At 36.1% G+C, this 25,339-nt stretch overlaps 1 protein-coding gene across 1 annotated transcript; it reads left to right on the forward strand.

The window, feature by feature from the left end:
* The first annotated feature begins 1,174 nt into the window (after positions 1 to 1,174).
* LOC141620592 (uncharacterized) lies at positions 1,175 to 24,096 on the forward strand. Its single transcript, XM_074437422.1, has 3 exons — positions 1,175 to 1,577; positions 12,590 to 13,553; positions 23,841 to 24,096. The coding sequence occupies exons 1-3, from the start codon at positions 1,175 to 1,177 to the stop codon at positions 24,094 to 24,096; spliced, it is 1,623 nt and encodes a 540-aa protein (XP_074293523.1).
* The last annotated feature ends 1,243 nt before the right edge of the window (positions 24,097 to 25,339 follow it).

Here is a 25,339-nt window from a genome sequence, read left to right on the forward strand (position 1 = left end):
ATATCACCGAATCTCCTATGAGATGGTCTCCCAACAAATTTGTTGTGAGATTGTTTCAAGTAAAAATGGTACTCCGTACTACAGGTTTAAAACAGATAATAGGTACGGAATTAAAGATTCATATTGGCATGATCAGCAATAAAAGGTCATGAAAAAAACATGATAATGTACGAAAAATAGTCTATCTCAATAATTCAGGGCAAGCCTAAATGGCTAAATGCACGGGGTAAACATACAGGGCCACTGGATTTGTTAGGCGTTACCCTATATTTCCCTTGTCCTTGCTTTAGTTGGTTAAGGGAACTTTAAGGGTAGTTTTGTTTTGTGTAGATAAATCTCATGTCCCAGGATAGTTTGTCCGTGAATTTATGACTACCGATACCGTTTCTCCCAAATTATGGTGTTCATAGGTGTGGGCTCAACAAAAGATGTAATTTGGTGAAACTGTAATTTTAGAACAAAATTAAATGGTAAATAAAGTTATACATAAGTGGGATAAAGTGAGAAGAAGACTAAAAAAGTAAACAAGCACGAGAGTGTTTGTTAAAAAAATTGGACTAAAAGATTATTGTATGCCGAATCGGACACTGTGAGAATGAGTAATTGGCTTGGTAGTTAGTTCACTAATCATGGTTAGTTAGCAGTTAATGAATTGTACAGTTGGTTACTAACAACCCTTAGATCGTCTTGTATATAAGTTAACACTCTCTAACACAAACTCTCTTAAGTTAATCAAATATCTCATTCTATTTACTCTCTTTCTAGAACATTCACAGTATTCTTCTTTCTTCTCCAAGCTCGTGTTACTTCATTAATAGCGGATTAGGTCAACTTCACATGGTATCATTCGCAAGGTTTTTTTTCAATTCTTCTACTTGATCCTGGCTTATTCTTCACTATTCCGTCTACGTATCTAGAGTTTATCTTTTCTTTGATTTGGTACCGTCTTCGCTTTCTTCTGTCTCAATTTTAACCAGAAAGATATTTCGCTTCTGCATCAATTTTTTGCTTAGATTAATTGTTGTTGTTGTTCTTCTTCTTCTTCTTCTTCTTCTTCTTCTTCTTCTTCTTCTTCTTCTTCTTCTCTGACATACTTTGATTTAGCGTAATTAGCAACGAATACCTAAATTTTGTTTCTCAATTACTTTGATTTTCTCTCAATAATCATCACAAAATGCCTGCTGATTCTGCTGTAGTTTCGAATCCTTATGCATTGTACGACGATCCTCTTTATCTTGTACTGACTGATCAACCTAATCAAAAATTGACTGAAAAGGCTTTTTCTGGAATTAATTTTGTTTCTTGGAAGCGTAAGGCATATCTTGTTTTGTTTTTCAAGAACACAAAAGGATTTCTTGATGAAACTTATAAGATTCCTCCTTTTAATGATCCTAAGCATCATCAATGGGTGAGATGTGATGTGTTAATTAGGCGTTGGATTAGTAATTATTTGATACCAGAGATCAAAGAAACTGTAGAGTTTGCCAGTACTGCTCAAGAGTTGTGGTCTGAATTAATTGAGCGGTATGGTCGAACCAATAGCATAGAGATTTATCAAATGCGTAAGGAATTGAAAGGTATAATTAACACAAGAGAATGCTCCTTTAATCGAGTATTATAGCAAATTAAAGAAATCTTGGGAGAATCTGGATAGTTTATATCCAATACCTCTTTGTACATGTTGTGGTATGGACAAATGTTCTTTTTCACTGTTGAAAAGAATGTTGAGTAGAGAGACTCATACCAAGCTTATTCAGTTCTTTATAGGACTCAACCAAGGTTTTGATAATGTTAGAACTAATGTTTTAACAATGCAACCATCTACACCCCTCAACAAGGCTTTTGCATTAATTTCATTTAGTCATAAAATTAAATCGGATCTTATGCATGCAAAACAATTACAAAGTATAAGAAGAAAATCAATTCTTACATTGGATATTTCGGCAATATGGGCACTAGTAAGTTCACCTTCTTACTAGTTCTTGAGCTTTCCAAATGTGGAAGAACAAGATTCAAGTTTAGAATCTCTCCTAAGGAATTATACCCAAGAAATACCCTTAAATGTTTTAATTAATATAAGACTAGTGTAATACTCCGTATTTTAATAATAATTTATAAGAATAATTTATGTAATTTAATGGGTAATTAAATGACATTTTTAATAATAAATACAAGTGAGACGTTAATTAAATAATAAACTAATAATTCAAGTCGGGAATTGGGCTTAGCTAATATTTGTGCTTTGGGCTTAGTTGGTGATCGAGTGTTGGACTGTGTGGTATTATTATATGGGCCGAATTTATTAAATTGGTATTAGTGTAATCGGGATTTATATCGGAAATTAATAATAATATAACAAGTAAATAATAATATATAAAGGTAATTATAATTATAATAATAATAATAAAGTTATGGCAATAATAAATTAGTAAATATTATATGAGGAAATCATAGTTATGGTGGGATTAATAGTATATGATAAATAATAATGGTAAAATTATAATGACAATTCCTATACTAATTAGAATAAGGAAAGTTATATAGTTTCCTAATTGGCCTCGTATTCTCTAAATCTTACACTATAAATATCACCTTAAATCTGAGAAATAATTCACAAATTAAAAGAAGGAGCTTTAGGAGACGGAAGAAGAAGGAATTAACATAAACTAATTAATCAACTCGAGGTAATTATTCATCTTAAATCGATTTATATTCTTTTCATGCAAGCATCTTTAAGACAACCGTGTGACTTATATAGACCACCATAGGAATCGAGATTTGGACCTAGAGCAACCTTGGACGGCAAAGTTTCTGACCTGACCATAATTGACCGTCGTTGACCTTCTTACGGTGGCTTTTGGGGCGGTTGAAAGACGGCTGCGCATGAGGGATTTTGGGTTAGGTTTCATGTGATTGGGATGGTTATTTGACCCACTAATTGGACACGGCTTGACCTGGGATTTGGGTTGATGGTATTGTCGGCAGAGGGCGGTAGTATTGGTGGTGTTGGGGTGGTCAGGGATGGTGGTTTGTGCGGTGGTGACGGAAAACAGGGGAGGAGGTGTTGATCTGGGCAGGCGGTTTTCGGGGGGATTTTGGGGGTTGTTGGTGGTCTGGATTAGAGGGTTTTTGGGTGGTTCTTGTCGAGGGAGGATAGGGGAGTTGATTGGTGGCGGTGAAGGTGGCGTTAGGTGGTGGTTATGGGCGTGTTTTATGGGGATGTCAGGTGGGTGTTGTTGGTGTCGTGGGGATTAGGGCGTGCGTGTTTGGGTTGCTGGTGGTGGTGGAGCTGGAGGTTGGTGGTTGTCGGGGGTCGGGGTGCTGCAAGCTGCTGGTATCGGGCTTGAGTGGTGGCTGTGGAGGTTTGTGGTGTCGGGTTTGGTGGGTTTTATGAGGGGTGTTGGTCACGGTTTATAAACCGTGTATGGGGTGATGTGTGTTTGTTTTTGTGACGAGTTTTAATTATTTTATTAGCTCGGGTGAGTCGGGTTCGTAGTTAAATCTGGTTTTTAGTTATCATAAATCTTTAATAATTATAATAAATAATTAATTTGAATAAAGTAATAAAAGGAATAAATAAATAAATAAATAAGTAAAGTTAGTAATTATAATTGTTGTAATTGTTATTATTATATAGGTGACGGAAATTGTGAAGAATTATAATCGGATTGGATTTGCTTTATTTATTTGGATTGCGTAATTGGAGTGCTTGTTTGCCAGGTAGGATAATCTACTCAACTATATCTGTTTATCGTGTTTAATGCATGGATGTTATTGGAAGGGTGATTGTTTTATGATTGCTTGTTCAATTAAGTTAATTGAGTGATTAATATTGTTGGTTGTTGGAGTTATGCATATTATATACGATTATATTGTGGAACGGTTTATGAGAATTGGACTGCCCCAGGCTTAGTCTCTGGTGGATAACGTGAGTGGTGATTGGACTGCCTCAGGCTTAGTCTCTGGTGGATAACGTGTGTGAATAATTGGAAGGCCCCAGGCTTAGTCTCTGGTGGATAACGTGGATAGTTGATGTTGAGATGTCACATGTGAACAGTTGAGATTGGAATATTGACAGTTGTAAGAGATTGGTTGTTTTATTATATTTTATCCTACTCAACCATTGGTTGACATGTTTGCTTCTGTGTCAAAATAAAATTGATGCCTGCTTTAATTGATGGCATCCTGTGGTGAACCATTTAATATTTCCGGTTAAATGGGGAGCAGATTTAAATAGCAGGTTTTGAGTTAGCTGGATATGGGGAGCTTGGGCGTGTGAGCTTTCGGACCTGCAGGAGTCTAGATCACAAATGTAGCTATATCACTTATTTAATTTCCGCTGCGAGATGTATTTATTTTTATATTAAGTTTTAGTTGATTAAAATTGTAAAACATATGTAATCATTAAAGTTTTAATTTAAAGTACTTTGGTTTGTTTTGATTTGTATCATTTACCTCGGGCAACCGAGATGGTAACAGTTCTATTTATTTGGGAATGTCTAGCTAAAGGCTCCTGAATAAATGGGAGTGTTACAAAGTGGTATCAGAGCAAAACGATCCTCAAGCCTAACCAATGAACAATAATGAACATAGGATGTGTCTAATAAAATGAACCCGGGTAGAAACTGTTAGGAGCCCACTTAAGGCTTGGGATGAGTAGGGCCCCTCAAACCAAACTTCCGGCCCTTTCAGTTTTGAACCGGTAACCCTGAGAGAAATATTTGAGAGTGTGGGGTAATCTAAAATGAAAAACCGTTTGTTTGCTTTAAGAGTTTTGTTTGCCTTGTTTGAATATTGTTTTTATTGATGACTGTGGTTACGGGGTCGTAACTTTGCCTTTAGGGAGAGGGAATGTGATGTGTTTTTAAGCACGGATATAGACATGTGATTATGAGGTAAATATGTTGGCATGTGTGATTAACATGTGAAGTATTAAGGGAATTGTGTGAAATTGTGAAGAACTTAATTTTAGTTGATTCCCAGAATTTTACCCTTGATTGTTTTGGCTGCCATTTACTACCTGTTTAAACTTCTCGTATGCAAATTTTATGAGTAATAGCTTTATGAGATAGATTTCATATGCCACTGGTCTCATGTTCAAATAATATACGGTTTAGGAGAAATAAATATTTTAGTGGACATTAGTCGAAATATTCCTGTACAGTAATGTTTTCGCGCCGTGTTTTTATAAAATTTTCCATTTAAAAACTAAGTAATTATTTGTTATAATTCCAAAGCCAGTATTTAGTAGACTCATGTATGTTTCTAAATTGGTAAGCCACGTTTTAAGGAAATATTTTGACAATTTATGGTGATTTTTACAAGTGGACCTAAGTTTCTGACTAGTTGCTGTAAAATTTCTGTTTCGACCAAGTATCTTGTAAAATGCATTATAAATTAATCATTTGGATTTTTGACTTGATTCTTTTTCTCATGGTTCATTTACTTTCTCTATTTTGATGTTGTCAACTATGTGGAGTAGAATAATATTTCTAGTGATATGCGGAACGTGTTTCCCTAAGCTTATATATATGTTCACATTAAATGCATCCATGTCTTAGTTAGATATCATTATGAAGAAAAGATTAAACTGAACAATTGTGTGTATTTTGTTATAGATTATTATTTAGTCTGGCAATGTATTCGTCAATAGCTAAAGTAATAAGTTGAGGTTTAAATAAAGATTAGTTCGAATATCTTATATGATTAGTTTGCTATTTAGAAGTAAATCAAAGATTTTGTTATTCATTACTTGGAGTTGTGTTTGAAATATAAATTGTCTTGTGTTATAATGTGTATTACATGTTTTGTGATGTTACTACAACTGGTTTGTTATTCCTGATGTTTGATATCCCGAACTTCGAGGACGAAGTTAAATTTTAGGGGGAAGGAATGTAATACTACGAATGTTATGAATTGTTGTTGTGATACCTTGTGATGCGATTGGTATGGATGATAATCGTAAATGGATGATGGTGTTGGATGATGCTTAGTTGTAGGAATGTTTATAAGTGATGTGGTGGTAGTTGTGGGCGAACTTCGGGACGAAGTTCATTTTAAGGGGGGAAGACTGTAATACTCCGTATTTTAATAATAATTTATGTAATTTATTGGGTAATTAAATGACATTTTTAATAATAAATACAAGTGAGAAGTTAATTAAATAATAAACTAATAATTCAAGTCGGGAATTGGGCTTGGCTAATATTTGTGCTTTGGGCTTAGTTGGTGATCGAGTGTTGGACTGTGTGGTATTATTATATAGGCCGAATTTATTAAATTGGTATTAGTGTAATCGGGATTTATATCGGGAATTAATAATAATATAACAAGGAAATAATAATATATAAAGGTAATTATAATTATAATAATAATAATAATAAAGTTATGGCAATAATAAATTAGTAAATATTATATGAGGAAATCATAGTTATGGTGGGATTAATAGTATATGATAAATAATAATGGTATAATTATAATGACAATTCCTATACTAATTAGAATAAGGAAAGTTATATAGTTTCCTAATTGGCCTCGTATTCTCTAAATCTTACACTATAAATATCACCTTAAATCTGAGAAATAATTCACAAATTAAAAGAAGGAAATTTAGGAGACAGAAGAAGAAGGAATTAACATAAACTAATTAATCAACTCGAGGTAATTATTCATCTTAAATCGATTTATATTCTTTTCATGCAAGCATCTTTAAGACAACCGTGTGACTTATATAGACCACCATAGGACTCGAGATTTGGACCTAGAGCAACCTTGGACTGCAAAGTTTCTGACCTGACCATAATTGACCGTCGTTGACCTTGTTACGGTGGCTTTTGGGGCGGTTGAAAGACGGCTGGGCAGGAGGGATTTTGGGTTAAGTTTCATGTGATTGGGATGGTTATTTGACCCACTAATTGGACACGGCTTGACCTGGGGTTTGGGTTGATGGTATTGTCGGCAGGTGGCAGTAGTATTGGTGGTGTTGGGGTGGTCAGGGATGGTGGTTTGTGCGGTGGTGACGGAAAACAGGGGAGGAGGTGTTGATCTGGGCAGGCGGTTTTCGGGGGGATTTTGGGGGTTGTTGGCGGTCTGGATTAGGGGGTTTTTGGGTGGTTCTTATCGAGGGAGGATAGGGGATTTGATTGGTGGTTGTAGGTGGCGGTGAAGGTGGCGTTAGGTGGTGGTTATGGGCGTGTTTTATGGGGATGTCAGGTGGGTGTTGTTGGTGTCGTGGGGATTAGGGCGTGCGTGTTTGGGTTGCTGGTGGTGGTGGAGCTGGAGCTTGGTGGTTGTCGGGGGTCGGGGTGCTGCAAGCTGCTGATGTCGGGCTTGGGTGGTGGCTGTGGAGGTTTGTGGTGTCGGGTTTGGTGGGTTTTATGAGGGGTGTTGGTCACGGTTTATAAACCGTGTATGGGGTGATGTGTGTTTGTTTTTGTGACGGGTTTTAATTATTTTATTAGCTCGAGTGAGTCGGGTTCGTAGTTAAATCGGGTTTTTAGTTATCATAAATCTTTAATAATTATAATAAATAATTAATTTGAATAAAGTAATAAAAGGAATAAATAAATAAATAATTAATTAATTAAAGTTAGTAATTATAATTGTTGTAATTGTTATTATTATATAGGTGACGGAAATTGTGAAGAATTATAATCGGATTGGATTTGCTTTATTTATTTGGATTGCGTAATTGGAGTGCTTGCTTGCCAGGTAGGATAATCTACTCAACTATATCTGTTTATCGTGTTTAATGCATGGATGTTATTGGAAGGGTGATTGTTTTATGATTGCTTGTTCAATTAAGTTAATTGAGTGATTAATATTGTTGGTTGTTGGAGTTATGCATATTATATAAGATTATATTGTGGAACGGTTTATGAGAATTGGACTGCCCCAGGCTTAGTCTCTGGTGGATAACGTGAGTGGTGATTGGACTGCCCCAGGCTTAGTCTCTGGTGGATAACGTGTGTGAATAATTGGAAGGCCCCAGGCTTAGTCTCTGGTGGATAACGTGGATAGTTGATGTTGAGATGTCACATGTGAACAGTTGAGATTGGAATATTGACAGTTGTAAGAGATTGGTTGTTTTATTATATTTTATCCTACTCAACCATTGGTTGACATGTTTGCTTCTGTGTCAAAATAAAATTGATGCCTGCTTTAATTGATGGCATCCTGTGGTGAACCATTTAATATTTCCGGTTAAATGGGGAGCAGATTTAAATAGCAGGTTTTGAGTTAGCTGGATATGGGGAGCTTGGGCGTGTGAGCTTTCGGACCTGCAGGAGTCTAGATCACAAATGTAGCTATATCACTTATTTAATTTCTGCTGCGAGATGTATTTATTTTTATATTAAGTTTTAGTTGATTAAAATTGTAAAACATATGTAATCATTAAAGTTTTAATTTAAAGTACTTTGGTTTGTTTTGATTTGTATCATTTACCTCGGGCAACCGAGATGGTAACAGTTCTATTTATTTGGGAATGTCTAGCTAAAGGCTCCTGAATAAATGGGAGTGTTACAAAGTGGTATCAGAGCAAAACGATCCTCAGGCCTAACCAATGAACAATAATGAACATAGGATGTGTCTAATAAAATGAACCCGGGTAGAACATGTTAGGAGCCCACTTAAGGCTTGGGATGAGTAGGGCCCCTCAAACCAAACTTCCGGCCCTTTCAGTTTTGAACCGGTAATCCTGAGAGAAATATTTGAGAGTGTGGGGTAATCTAAAATGAAAAACCGTTTGTTTGCTTTAAGAGTTTTGTTTGCCTTGTTTGAATATTGTTTTTATTGATGACTGTGGTTACGGGGTCGTAACTTTGCCTTTAGGGAGAGGGGATGTGATGTGGTTTTAAGCACGGATATAGACATGTGATTATGAGGTAAATATGTTGGCATGTGTGATTAACATGTGAAGTATTAAGGGAATTGTGTGAAATTGTGAAGAACTTAATTTTAGTTGATTCCCAGAATTTTACCCTTGATTGTTTTGGCTGCAATTTACTACCTGTTTAAACTTCTCGTATGCAAATTTTATGAGTAATAGCTTTATGAGATAGCTTTCATATGCCACTAGTCTCATGTTCAAATAATATACGGTTTAGGAGAAATAAATATTTTAGTGGACAGTAGTCGAAATATTCCTTTACAGTAATGTTTTCGCGCCGTGTTTTTGTAAAATTTTCCATTTAAAAACTACGTAATTATTTGTTATAATTCCAACGCCACTATTTAGTAGACTCATGTATGTTTCTAAATTGGTAAGCCATGTTTTAAGGAAATATTTTGACAATTTATGGTGATTTTTACAAGTGGACCTAAGTTTCTGACTAGTTGCTGTAAAATTTCTGTTTCGACCAAGTATCTTGTAAAATGCATTATAAATTAATCATTTGGATTTTTGACTTGATTCTTTTTCTCATGGTTCATTTACTTTCTCTATTTTGATGTTGTCAACTATGTGGAGTAGAATAATATTTCTAGTGATATGCGGAACGTGTTTCCCTAAGCCTATATATATGTTCACATTAAATGCATCCATGTCTTAGTTAAATATCATTATGAAGAAAAGATTAAACTGAACAATTGTGTGTATTTTGTTATAGATTATTATTTAGTCTGACAATGTATTCATCGATAGCTAAAGTAATAAGTTGTGGTTTAAATAAAGATTAGTTCGAATATCTTATATGATTAGTTTGCTATTTAGAAGTAAATCAAAGATTTTGTTATTCATTACTTGGAGTTGTGTTTGAAATATAAATTGTCTTGTGTTATAATGTGTATTACATGTTTTGTGATGTTACTACAACTGGTTTGTTATTCCTGATGTTTGATATCCCGAACTTCGAGGACGAAGTTAAATTTTAGGGGGAAGGAATACAATACTACGAATGTTATGAATTGTTGTTGTGATACCTTGTGATGCGATTGGTATGGATGATAATCGTAAATGGATGATGGTGTTGGATGATGCTTAATTGTAGGAATGTTTATAAGTGATGTGGTGGTAGTTGTGGGCGAACTTCGGGACGAAGTTCATTTTAAGGGGGGAAGACTGTAATACTCCGTATTTTAATAATAATTTATAAGAATAATTTATGTAATTTATTGGGTAATTAAATGACATTTTTAATAATAAATACAAGTGAGACGTTAATTAAATAATAAACTAATAATTCAAGTCGGGAATTGGGCTTGGCTAATATTTGTGCTTTGGGCTTAGTTGGTGATTGAGTGTTGGACTGTGTGGTATTATTATATGGGCCGAATTTATTAAATTGGTATTAGTGTAATCAGGATTTATATCGGGAATTAATAATAATATAACAAGGAAATAATAATATATAAAGGTAATTATAATTATAATAATAATAATAATAATAAAGTTATGGCAATAATAAATTAGTAGATATTATATGAGGAAATCATATTTATGGTGGGATTAATAGTATATGATAAATAATAATGGTATAATTATGACAATTCCTATACTAATTAGAATAAGGAAAGTATATAGTTTCCTAATTGGCCTCGTATTCTCTAAATCTTACACTATAAATATCACCTTAAATCTGAGAAATAATTCACAAATTAAAAGAAGGAGCTTTAGGAGACGGAAGAAGAATGAATTAACATAAACTAGTTAATCAACTCGAGGTAATTATTCATCTTAAATCGATTTATATTCTTTTCATGCAAGCATCTTTAAGACAACCGTGTGACTTATATAGACCACCATAGGACTCGAGATTTGGACCTAGAGCAACCTTGGACTGCAAAGTTTCTGACCTGACCATAATTGACCGTCGTTGACCTTGTTACGGTGGCTTTTGGGGCGGTTGTAAGACGGCTGGGCATGAGGGATTTTGGGATAGGTTTCGTGTGATTGGTATGGTTATTTGACCCAGTAATTGGACACGGCTTGACCTGGGGTTTGGGTTGATGGTATTGTCGGCAGGGGGCGGTAGTATTGGTGGTGTTGGGGTGGTAAGGGATGGTGGTTTGTGCGGTGGTGACGGAAAACAGGGGAGGAGGTGTTGATCTGGGCAGGCGGTTTTCGGGGGGATTTTGGGGGTTGTTGGTGGTCTGGATTAGAGGGTTTTTGGGTGGTTCTTGTCGAGGGAGGATAGGGGAGTTGATTGGTGGTTGTAGGTGGCGGTGAAGGTGGCGTTAGGTGGTGATTATGGGCGTGTTTTATGGGGATGTCAGGTGGGTGTTGTTGGTGTCGTGGGGATTAGGGCGTGCGTGTTTGGGTTGCTGGTGGTGGTGGAGCTGGAGGTTGGTGGTTGTCGGGGGTCGGGGTGCTGCAAGCTGCTGGTGTCGGGCTTGGGTGGGGGCTGTGGAGGTTTGTGGTGTCGGGTTTGGTGGGTTTTATGAGGGGTGTTGGTCACGGTTTATAAACCGTGTATGGGGTGATGTGTGTTTGTTTTTGTGACGGGTTTTAATTATTTTATTAGCTCGGGGAGTCGGGTTCGTAGTTAAATCGGGTTTTTAGTTATCATAAATCTTTAATAATTATAATAAATAATTAATTTGAATAAAGTAATAAAAGGAATAAATAAATAAATAAATAAATAATTAAAGTTAGTAATTATAATTGTTGTAATTGTTATTATTATATAGGTGACGGAAATTGTGAAGAATTATAATCGGATTGGATTTGCTTTATTTATTTGGATTGCGTAATTGGAGTGCTTGCTTGCCAGGTAGGATAATCTACTCAACTATATCTGTTTATCGTGTTTAATGCATGGATGTTATTGGAAGGGTGATTGTTTTATGATTGCTTGTTCAATTAAGTTAATTGAGTGATTAATATTGTTGGTTGTTGGAGTTATGCATATTATATACGATTATATTGTGGAACGGTTTATGAGAATTGACGCCCCAGGCTTAGTCTCGGTGGATAACGTGAGTGGTGATTGGACTGCCCCAGGCTTAGTCTCTGGTGGATAACGTGTGTGAATAATTGGAAGGCCCCAGGCTTAGTCTCTGGTGGATAACGTGGATAGTTGATGTTGAGATGTCACATGTGAACAGTTGAGATTGGAATATTGACAGTTGTGAGAGATTGGTTGTTTTATTATATTTTATCCTACTCAACCATTGGTTGACATGTTTGCTTCTGTGTCGAAATAAAATTGATGCCGCTTTAATTGATGGCATCTGTGGTGAACCATTTAATATTTCCGGTTAAATGGGAGCGATTTAAATAGCGAGGTTTTGAGTTATTTGGATATGGGAGCTTGGGCGTTTGAGCTTTCGGACTGCGAGAGTCTAGATCACAAATGTAGCTATATCACTTATTTAATTTCTGCTGCGAGATGTATTTATTTTTATATTAAGTTTTAGTTGATTAAAATTGTAAAACATATGTAATCATTAAAGTTTTAATTTAAAGTACTTTGGTTTGTTTTGATTTGTATCATTTACCTCGGGCAACCGAGATGGTAACAGTTCTATTTATTTGGGAATGTCTAGCTAAAGGCTCCTGAATAAATAGGGGTGTTACAACTAGTATTAATAAAAAAAGCTTAAAAATAACACAAAAATGGAGATTTTGTTCCCTCTTATTTCGGTTAAGAGGAGAGGAAATGTGAGCTTTTCTTGATTGAGAAACTGAAACAATTTTATGAGACTGTGGATACTTTGGTTGAGGCTAATGCCTATGCTAGTTCTAGGCATGTGGATGGAGGACACTCTCAATGGAAGAAACCAAAGCTTGAGCAGGAAACTGAAGTCAAAACTTGTTCATATTGTAAGGCTGAAGGTCATATATATGAGAATTGCAACAATAGAAAGATCTGTTTTCATTGTGGTAAAAGAGGACATTCTGTGGATTTCTGTTTTGAACTGAGAGGTTTACATAATGCCAAGTATAATGGGGGTAGAAGAGGTGGTTATGGAGGTAAGGGTGGTTATGCTTCTAGAGCTGCTGATACTCATTTCATAAATGGTAGGAATGTTTACAAAAGGACTGCTAATAATCCAGAAATGACCAATGTGTCAAGTACTTCTGGTAATTCTGTTACCGCAGAAGAATTTTCGCCACTGGATTTTAAAGATGCACCCTCTGTAATTATTTCACCATTTACTTCTTCATCAGTGTCACAGAATACCAATTTAGGGCAGTTTGATGATCAGATGCTTGATGGACTGGCAGGTTTCATTTATCATAGAATTATGGGAAAAATTAATGATACATCCACTACATCAGCTGTAAAATTTACAGGTATAATACCTCAATCTCATACTTTTGCAGTTAATAGTTTTACTTGCATGAATAGTTGGATAGTGGACACACGAGCTTCAGATCATATGACACCATATGAACATCTACTTGTGAATGTGCATAATTTGTTTAGGCTTGTTCATATCTTTTTACCTGATGGTACTGTTAAGATTGTTCACAGAGCAGGGACTATAAAGATCAATGAGTACATTTCCTTGCAGTCTGTTTTGATTGTTCCAGACTTCAAACAGAATTTGTTGTCTATTGGAAATTTAGTTGATAAAACACCTTTGCTTGTTACCTTTACTAAAACTCTGTGCTTTTTCCCACTACTACAGATACAGGCTATAACAACGGGTAAAAACCGTTGTAAAAACAAAAAGCGGACATTGTTAAAGCGGCCGTTGTAGAAGGTATTTACAACGGTTTGTTTATTTAATGAAACCGTTGTCGAATGTATTCACCACGGTTAAAAGCCGTTGTTGTTGGGTGTTCTCCGTTGTGGAAAGTGTTTCAAAAATTTGGAGGGAATAATATAACAACGGTTGTCATATGTATAACCGTTGTTGTAACTTTCCCTCCAAAATTGTGAAGTCTTTTAACAACGGGTTTATGCTACATACCCGTTGTTGAACTTCTTAGTAACAACGGTTCTTAGTTTAAAACCCGTTGTTGTAACTTTACCTCCAAAATTGTGAAGACTTTTAACAACGGTTCTTCGTTTAAAACCTGTTGTTGAATATTATGCGCGGTATTTGTGAAAGTCATTCACAACGGTGTTATTTTTATTAACCGTTGTGAAAGGTATTCACAACGGTTTTTTTTAGTAACCGTTTTTATTACGAACTCTTAATGTTTTGAAAAATTAAATTTGTTTCATGTCATTCAAAAACCTGCATATATATCAAAAGACCGTATACCAAAGACCAAAGATAAATCACAAATTTGGGTTCATCAAAACTCAATAGATTCAATTCAACCACAACAGCAGCATCATATATATATATATATATATATATATACTTACAAGGAGTTGAATTTACATGAACTAATCATTCCCTAACTTCAACAAAAAATTTACTAATAAGTTGATCTAAACTCTGAGTATCATGCATTTCTATTTTCTAAGACGTATTTGCCCAACATGTCCCTTACCTCGTCTATATCTATACTTGAGTACTCTTCAATCTGTTGTGACGGGTTGATTACATACTGCGGAAAAAACAAAGAGAAGACATTATTGTAACAACATCAATTACTACATAGCAACATCATGGTATATATAGCAGCAAGCAAGACAACATTAGCTCTAATTTAAAAAAAGTAATAAACACATTATTAAATTACTAACCTTTTCTGGAATAATGATATATCTTCGCCTAATAATCTCCAACATGAACCGACAAACGTAGTATCCACATTGTATGCTATCTGGGTGGCGAGGGGCCTATTATTACATAAAAACAAACAAACGAGAGAAGGCTCACATCAGAATCTTGAACTTTAGGTATTGTATTAGTATTAAACACAGATTTTTGCACTTAATGTTATTGTATTTGAGCACGTACCCCTGTTATCGTAATAAAATCAGGGCCAACATCAGAATCTTTCCTGGGTTGATCCTGCTCGTTTGCTCTTCTCTTCTCAAAGGCCCTTTTTTTTAAAAATAAAAAAGGAGGCAGAAACTCATTTTTGTAGGGACAAAAATGAGCTTTTTTCTATAAATAAAAATTGAAACTTAATGTTATTATAAATAAATCAGTATTATAAACTTACTTATTAATCAAGCGCTTAAAAGTCTCGCTTGGTGGACGATGTATAGAGTCCAACCAGAATACTTTTTTCCTTGTCGGCATGATGGCTGCTAGCACCCAATGAGTCCTACATCAAGAGACATCATCATTATTAACAAGTACATATATTAGTTATGAAAATGCAATTGTAGGGGGAAACGTAATATTAATTTGTTTATTACCCTTTTTCATTATAAGCGCCAAAAATCGGCTTCTTGGTTGTCGCCAATTCTTTGAGCAATATAATCTACCCGTTCTTGAACGAGAAATCCGGAATAAATAAAGATAAAACATAGGGGCACAGGAATCCGTATTGATCAGATGGAATATTCTTCTCGGGGATCACTCTCAATTTCAATATCCTACATTATTACGGTATTAATTCCGGTATTTAAAACACTATCTAGTAGTCAGAATATTAGAATATAAAATTATTTATTAAGAAACTTACTTCATCCAAACAAATAGGTGTGCCATATCAATACGGTCTAGGCCACCCCAAACAGCTAGCATATCCCATGATATAAGTGCTTGGCGCTCAACCCCTAGAATATCCTCCTCGAGCGGAATAACTATCAATTGCTCGGTGGCTATGCGATGGCCACCTCCTCATGCGGTTTCCTCATCGTCGCCGTTCTTACTTTTTGCATGTAATCCTTCCTAGAATATTGTGAGTCGTTTAAACTCCTAACTTCTTTGGTCCAGGGAAAGAATGAGTCTTTGATTTTGTGCTACTACCACCAGCCTACACATGTAGTAGATAATTAAAATAATAAAAAATCCAAAGGTAACATATCCTAGTTGGAGTAATAAAAATAAAATCGTACTTAATTAAATACCTCGTCAACCTGCTCTTTCAATGATGAGGTAGTAGTAGTGAGTAAGTAAGACCGGGGACTTAGGCTTATCGGTCTTTTTGTCCCCTACACAAAATTACCATGCTTTTTATAAATACAGACAAAATATAAATAAAGGGAGCGAGGTTTTTAAAAAAATGGAGAAGTTAATTAAATACCTCATCAAGTTGTTGTCTCGACGAGGTCGTTGGCATGTCTGTGGACTTAGGCTTATCCGCCAAAGCCGACTTTTTTGTTCCCTACAAAAAAAATAACATATAAATTTAACATATAAAAACATTCAACAATTAAAAATTTAACATATATATAAAGGTATTTCTTCTAACCCCAACTGCTTTCCGCTTCTGAGGCGGAGACGTCCGAGCCAAGTAGATGTGAGTTTCGGGCCATTGGATGAAACTTCCAACCGCATCTCCCAGAATGGTAATGTCGTCACGAATCCAGGACAGGGCGGTTGAAATTTTCATGGTGGAAAGACTGTAGTTATCTCTACTTTGGTATGATTCGGCAAAAGTTTTTCGCCATGAACTACAGTTTCCGCTGCTGCAGATTTGGTGTGCATTTCTACGAGACCCCGGCCAACACGCACATGTGGCTTTTCGGTTTTAGGGTCGACAAGAATAATCGGCCTCTTGTTTTACGGCTGAAGAATATACACATACATTATTATATCCCAAAATTTAATATAATTCATATAAATTTAACTAATTAAACACTTCATGCATACCTTCTCAAAAACAGGAACCGACTTGAAGGAGATGTATCTTTGTTTTCCATCACATTAGTCTTCTCAAGTTGCATCTCCTTTTCGGACCCATTATTTACCTAATAAAATTAACCAATGGCACCAAGTCAGAAGTTATAGCATTAGAGTGGCAGTGGAACACACCCCTTGATCTTACCCAAAAAAAAAGAAAAGAAAAATAAGAAAGTATTAGGTACCTGATCGGCTTTAGTTGTTACAACTTCAGAAGCATTATTAGGTACCGATCTTTCGAATCTCGTTGACCGATACTTCCTTCTCATGTATTGCCAAGGTAGTAGCGGCCTCTTGACCAATCTGTTGTACCTTATTATTACCCCCTTTAGAAATGACATCCTCCATCATCTTCACTTCTTCTTGAAATCTTGCCTCCAGCATTCAGCTTTAGTAGTACGGATGCCATTAATCAAGTCGTGCCAAGAATGTAATGTGTCGTAATTTTTATCCCAACAATAACATGTGAATTGAACTTAAATGAAAATAATAGAATAAATGTTACCATGTCGGCCTTCTCAGACTTAGTCTTCCTTTTCTTCTTTATCGGGGCGGTTGTCCCATAATATTTCGTTACTCCAACCTGTAACGGGACGCCCCTCAAACGACCTGGATGTTCGGTCGGCCGATCGCTCTAGCAAGAACGTCATTACGACCCTTTCGGGAGTGAATTTCCCTTCTCCTCGCCTCTTTCAATACGTTGTCCTATAATATATTAAATAAACTTCAAATTATATTTGTGACTAAAATAATAAAGTTAGTAATGAACTCGTCTTAATAAAATAATGCTTACTATGTTGGCCAACACTTCCTCATCATATTTGTCACGCGACCGGGATCCTTTAGGCGTGTGCCCTTCTTTATAAGTTACATTCCGATCCACCTCTTTCACTCCCTTTGCCACCTACACATTAACATGGTAACATTTATACACGTAAATGTGTATCAATGCAAGTCCAAGTGTGATTAAAAAATAAAGTCTCACAGGGGAATAATGCATGCTACTTACGAGGTTCTCTTCTATCTTTCTCAGAATCGCCCGAGAACCATACCATTTCCCCTTCTTGCATGAAATTTTAGCACGATTTCTTCTGCTAACGGCCTTCAAATAATTATATAAAAGCGCAAGTAGATGAGATAATAAAAAGATTATATAAAGGACTCATTAATTAAAAAAATGATAGGTAAATCGTTAAAAGGCGAGGATATTTAACCTGAAACTTCTCAGTAGTTCTCATCGTTTTTAAAAGATCTCATTGTTCCTGCTTGATGGTGGGACACTTGTTTTCCGGTGGGTTCTTACGCATCTCCCCTGTTGCCTTGTCCACATACAACCAATCCCTAGCAACGTCACACCTCCACTGCCTGTGGACATCCGCTGCCTTATGCATTAAATACTTATCATGGCTTTCATCGGGTATAATAAAGCCTTCCTTTACACGAGCCAAGTATAACTCCGCCAATTTTGGATTCAAATTTCTAAAATCATCTAAATGGATAGGCACAAACTGTCTTGTGCAAGTACCAATCCAACTGGAGAAAAAACCCGCATTTGGACCAGTAGGGAAACCCATCTCACTCCATGTTATTTCCAACGGCTGTTTAGCGGCTATAGCTGCAAGGACTTTCTGGCACTTCGTAGCACCCCTCTCACCAGGCTTATTATCCTGAGGCTTATTATTTTTTTGACTTCTTTTACGTTTTTCACCCATGATAATCCTAAAACCCAAATATGAATGATATAGGAAATGAACAACTTAACAACGTACATGCAGAGTATTATATAAAACCCTAAACCCTAATAGGAATGAAAATTTAAAACAACAGATTGAGCTTCTAAAATCCTAAACCCTAATAAGAGGAGTGAAGTAGATGATGCGGGATGATAAAGATAACAAAGAAGACGAAAAACAAACAGATGCATGAAAAAGAAAAAGATGATCGTCTTAAAACCCTAATGACGAAACACAAAATTAAAGTGAACATACCTATGATGATGATGATAAAGAGAACGAGCAGGATGATAAGGGAAGGCAACGGAATCAAGGCGTCGGAAACTGGGCGACGGCCGGCAACGAGAATGTAGAAAGCGAGGAAGAGAGAAGAATTAACTCAGGATACCAACGGTTGAACTAATGTTGTGTGTGTTTGTGTATGGCATGCTGTATGGGTTTCTAAATTAGTTTTTTATTAAGACAAACTATTGACAACGGGTGCTCAAAGAAGAACCGTTGTTATATGTTAATAACAACGGGTCAATAAAAGACAACCGTTGTCATAAGTTTATTACAACGGTTAAAATATACCCGTTGTAATATATTTTCACCAAATTTGCGCCAAATGAAATATGTCAAAAAAATCATTGACAACGGGTAGAGGTACTACACCCGTTGTTGAAAGTATTAACAACGGGTAATTTAAATATAACCGTTGTTATTGTTGAACCTCTTTTTTTAAAAAAATTATGTAATTCCATTACGGTCCAAACTGTAACAATACATATCGTAACAGCATGAAGCACCATATCTTTGCAACATTATTCAGCAATTTCAACACCAAGATCCACATCTAATAATAAGATCAAGAAAATAAGACAACACCAAAGATGCATGCATACTCCATATCTAAGCTACAGGATTTACCATGCCATGCAAATTTGGGAATTTTTATTTAACAATATAATGACCATTACTGATTTACCAATAAATTAAACCATCAAATTATTGGTCTGAAAATGACTCAAAATGTTGGTCGTCCATATCACTGTGTCCTGATGAACTATCTCAGGATCGGGGACGTTTCTTGGATGTCATAGTTTCTTCGTTAACCCAAATACCTTCACCATGGTCATCACGCATATAGATGCTTTCAGTGTCCTCATGATCGGTGTCAACATCGTCGAAATAAGATACAGTGGTAGACTGATCCATTCCTCAAAACGACATCCGATCATCATCACCATTATCGGATGGACTACTCCTTCTACTCCTTATAGAAAGTACAACAGACCACTTCTTATCCATAGGATCGGTGACATAGAACACTTGTTTAGCTTGGGATGCCATTATGAAAGGATCATCCTTATTATTGCCAACCTTACCCAGATTGACCAACGTAAATCCCATCTTATCCTTTCGGATACAATGGATGTTGTTATCAACCCAGTTACATCGAAACAAAGGCATTGTGAAATTAATGTAATCTAGTACCAATATTTCTTGAATAACACCATAATAAAGGCATTTTCCCCAAATATGCTTTTTATCTTTTGAAGTAGCAAAGTGCATTGCCTCAAATTCAGAACTCACACCACTATTTTGCATTGTGCTCAACTCATCTTGCTCGCGGGTGTGAAAAGTATATCCATTAATGGCAAAACTGTTGTAAAAGGTGACCCTGGCATTTGGACCTAAACCAAGACGTAGTAACCTAGGAGAGATGTCATCACTAGTTTGATCAGTACACTCTAAGACAATATTCCTAAACCACTCTGCAAACGTCTTCGTATGCTCGTTCCCAATCCACTTCTCGGTCTTGTTTGGGTGATCGTATTTGAGCTCATCTTTGTGTTGTTGAATATAAGGTTGCACCTCATCTTCGTTGTTTAGCACATACGTGTGTGCTAAATGCAACATTTCACGTGTCACAATTTTTTCAACCCGGCCCCTAATACCTTTTCCGGTCATCCAGTCACTATGACGATTCTTAGGAACGCCAATCAACTCCTCAGGAGAGAGATGAGCGTAACAATATGAAAGATCTTCGTCTAAAATAGCGCGTTCAGCAATACAACCTTCCGGACGATACCGATTAGATGTATAGTCCTTGTAGACTTTCATCAATCTTTCGAAAGGATATTGGTATCTCAAGTACACGGGCCCAAGGTACAAAATCTCCCTAACCAAGTGAATGGTCAGATGAATCATGATAGTGAAGAAAGAGGGTGGAAAATACATTTCCAACTGACAAAAAGAGGTTACAACGAGGTCCTGCAATGAATCCGCGTCATCGGGATCGATGACTTTTCGCATATGGTGGAAGAAGAGACGAGAATCTAGTTATAGCATATCTTACCTTTTCAGGTAAAATGGAACGAATAGCCACAGATAGTAATTGTTGCATCAAAGTGTGACAATCATGTGACTTTAACCCGGTGAGTTTTAGGTCTTGCATCGACACTAGGCTTTTGATGTTCGACGAATAACCATGTGGCACTTTAATTCCATTCAAGCATGCACAGAACTCTTTTTTCTCATTCCGTGAAAGGGTAAAAGCTGCTGGCGGTAAAAATGTACGATTACCTCTCTTCTGCGGTGCCAACTCTAGCCTAATACCCATCATTTTCATATCTTCCCTAGCCGCGGCGTTATCCTTTATTTTACCAGGAACATTCAGAAGGGTATTGATAATATTATCACAGACATTTTTCTCAATGTGCATGAAATCTAGGCAATGCCTGACCTCCAGGTCAGGCCAATATGGAAGTTTATCAAAAAATATGGATCTTTTCTTATACCCACGAGTAGACAATTTAGAGCCGCTCTTCTTCCCATAATCTATCTCAATATGCTTTACTTTCTGATAAACTTCATGCCCACTCAAAATTCTAGGAGGTTGACGAAGTTCTTGTCTTCCATTGAATGCTTTCTGCATCTTGCGATAACAATGGTCATGATACAAGAACCTCCTATTTCCCATATACACATACTTACGAGAAGACTTCAAGTATTCAGACTCGATATCCTCCCCACACAATGGACAAGCCTCTTTCCCATGAGCTGTGTGCCCAGAAAGGTCGCCATAAGCCGGATAGTCAGTTATTGTACACAATAACATCGCTCTCAAATTGAAAGTTTTGCTCTTATATGCATCAAATACTTCTATCCCACAACAATCGCAAATCATCTAGAAGAGGTTCCAAATATACATCTATATCATTTCCAGGTTGTTTAGGGCCGGAAATTAACAACGACAACATCAAATACTTTCTTTTCATGCACACATATGGAGGTAAGTTATAAATAGCCAACACTACTGGCCAAGTACTATGTTGGCTACTCATGTTTCCGTGTGGGTTCATTCCATCGTGGACGGCGCTAGACGTAAGTTTCTAGGTTCATTGCCGAACTCGGGATACTTAACGTCGAACGATTTCCATTGCTTACCATCTCTTAGGGTGTCTTAGCTTTCCATCATTTATTCTTCTGTTTCATGCCAAGTTAACATTTTTGCATCATCGGGATTCGCATAAATCCTTATGACTCTTGGTATCAATGGAAAATACCACAACACCTTAGCGGGGATCCCTTCCTTATCCTTATAACGCCACTCCAAACATTTAGGGCAATTGGTTAAGTTTTGATATAATTTCCGATACAATATGCAATCATTTGGACATGCATGTATTTTCTCATATTTTATACCCACTCCTCTTATTAGTTTTTTTGCCTCATATGTCTTAACAGGTAGAACATTACCATCAGGAAGCAACTCCTTTATCAAGGCTAAAAAACTAGTGAAACACGTGTCACTCACCCCATTTGCCTCCTTGATATTATACAACTTCACCACAGCCGACATTTTTGTGAACTTACAACCAGGATACGAGAGGTGCTTGGACTCACACAACTTCTCATACATGTTGTTAAGGTCATCCCAATTACTAGTGTCATCACCTATATCTTCAAAAGCAATGGACTCGTCATCATTCTCTTCATTATCTATAGACCCAACATTCAACTTCTCTACTTCCAACTCTTCCAACTCAAAAAACTCGGCAAACTCAGGATCATCAGTTAGCCTTTCGTGTACCTCAACATCATCTTCTTCAGAGTTATTCTCTTCCTCTAATGATTCCCCATGAAAAATCCAAAGTGTATAGGATCGACTAAATCTCCACTTTTCTAGGTGTATTTTAACGTCCGGAAAAGCCATATAGCTAATATTACCACATCTTTCACAAGGACATGCAATACTAGAAGAACCTTTCAAATTGTTCGAAACGAATTCATAAAATTCAGCTAAACCATCCTTGTAGGTGCGGTCACTCATATTTGCATCAATCATCCAAGTTCGAGTCATTATTCTACATTCGTAATAATAGGCAACTAATTCAGAAAATACAATAATAGGCAAACAAATAAACGAAATTCAGGAAAGCAATTAAGCTAAATTATCAACAAATTAGATAATAACCCAAAAAATCCTATATCTATAAGCGTTGCTAAGAAACATATATATACCTGATTGATAAACACGATGAGGGAGAGAAGACGTGACAACAGTGACGGAGATGAAGACAGAGAGACGATCAGGGAGGAATGGAGGATGATATAGTAGCAGTATTAGCTTGTGTTTGTGTTTTGTAGCGTATAGCAGAATAAAGCAATCTGTTGTTCTTAAGATTTTCATAATATTAATAACAACGGTTATTGAGTCTACAACCGTTGTTAAAAAGTATTAAAAACGGGTTCTAATATAACCGTTGTGATTACTTTTCACTAATTTGGCGCCAAACCATTAACAACGGTTAAAATTTAACCGTTGTTATTAGTTTTTTCATTAACAACGGTTTTTCAAGTATGACCCGTTGTTAAAACCAATAACAACGGTTAACAACACAGAACCGTTGTAATTAAGTTTGGTAAAATTCGCGGAATCAATTCTACAACGTGTTTTGATGATTTTCGTGAATAAGCATTGTTAAAGGGGCGTTGTGGTTGCCTGTATTTGTAGTAGTGTTCAAGACCTTTCAAGTAAGGTCATCTGGGCAGAGGCAGAGAAGATTGGAGGCATATATAGATTGCAACTTTGCAAGTGCAGAATGGCATTTCACCTAGAAATTGTCATTTTTAGTATAATATAGGATGCAATGTAGTTGAGAAATTTATGATAAATAAAGATAGTCTTAGACTTTTCCATGATAGATTTGGTCATTCTTGTTTAGAGAAGTTAGGCCATATATCAGGATTGAATGTAACTGGTTCTAAGGATTCCTTTTGTGAAACATGTATGTTGTCCAAACATCATGCTCTACCTTTTAATAGAAGTACTTCTTATGCTTCAAAATGTTTTGAGCTTATTCATTTGGATCTTTAGGGTCCATACAAAATTGCATGTTTAAATTGTTCTAAATCCTTTTTGACAATTGTTGATGATTGTTCAAGATGCACTTGGACATAGTTGTTGGAAAATAGGTATCAGGTTCATGGACTTATTAAAGACTTTATGAATATGATTAACACTCAATTTGGGGCTTTTGTCAAGGTTATTAAGACTGATCATGGCACTGAGTTTGTCCAACATATTTGTGGTACAATGTTTAGGGATAAGGGTATCTTGCACCAAAAGAGTATACTTGGGAGACCCCAGCAAAATGGTAGGGTAGAAAGAAAGCATAAGCACCTTGTTGAAACATCAAGGTCTTTGAGATTTCATGCACATTTACTGTAACACCCCCTTCTTACCCGGCCAAGGTAATTAGGAAATGTTACCGTCTCGGTTTCCCGAGGCAGTGAAATCGGAATTACAATTAAGAAACTTCATTAAATAAATTACATGTTTAGTGATTACATAAATGTAAACAAATGAATAAATGTAAACTATACAAATTACAAGTCGACTACCATCTATGTCATCTATGCTATGCTACTCGACTCCGAGTCCAAGGCGCGCCCCAAATCCCGATCAAGTCAACAAGCAAAACCTGTACTTAACCTGCTCCCCATTGATAAGTCCATTTTATATAACACTCTAACCCCATATTTTAGCTCTATTTTACATGCTAATTTGCACTAATCTTAGTGTTATTGAGCTAATATTGCATTCTAGTTATATTTGCATGGTTTGTCATATTTTGTAGGTATTTGAGCTTTTAGGAGCATAATTCTACATATTTTGCAAACAGTAGAAGCAAGGCTAAATAGAAGAGCATGATGGACCAACCAAGAGATGTTACATGGATTTGCATGCATAAAGATATGGATTAAAATGAGAAATGCAAAATAAGGTCTTATGCAAAGTCAAGCCCAAGATTTGAAGTCCAATTAAGGTGGAAACTTTGGATGCTTAGTGAAGCTTTGGATGCTAATATCACATTTAACCAAGTGAATTAAGATGGAATTAGTGGCTCACTTAGGATTCATTTGGTAATTAATCAAGCAATTAAGAGAAAATATTTGGAGTTGACCCCTTGTATTTACTTTAAGTTTCACCCCTCATTTCCTATATAAAGGGTGTAGACTTCAACACTTGGACACACCTTTTACATATCTTCTTACACACCCTTTTACACACATTTTTCCACACATTTTCATATATGTTTTAGTCTTAGTTTTAGAATAAAATGTAGGTTAGATTTTGTAATACTCCGTATTTATAAGTCTTTGGGTACTCTATCGAGTAGGCCTTACTCTGTCGAGTAAGGGTGAGTTGCGTTTTAAAATAGTTTCTGACCTGTTGGGTACTCGATTGAGTAACTATGATACTCGATCGAGTAAGGGGGTACTCGATCGAGTACCTTAGATACTCGATCGAGTAATAGGTTTTGGGGAGTTATTTCTCGGGTTTTGTTAATTACGCGATTAAGGTATATAATCTTTTCCGTCATTCTTCTAAACACTTTTCAAAACCTAATTTACTGTCAAGAGAGAAAGCAAAGTACGTTCATCACCTTAATCGCATTGTTAGCAAATCC

Source organism: Silene latifolia, chromosome X, assembly GCF_048544455.1.
Source record: "Silene latifolia isolate original U9 population chromosome X, ASM4854445v1, whole genome shotgun sequence".
NCBI classification, from domain to species: domain Eukaryota; kingdom Viridiplantae; phylum Streptophyta; class Magnoliopsida; order Caryophyllales; family Caryophyllaceae; genus Silene; species Silene latifolia.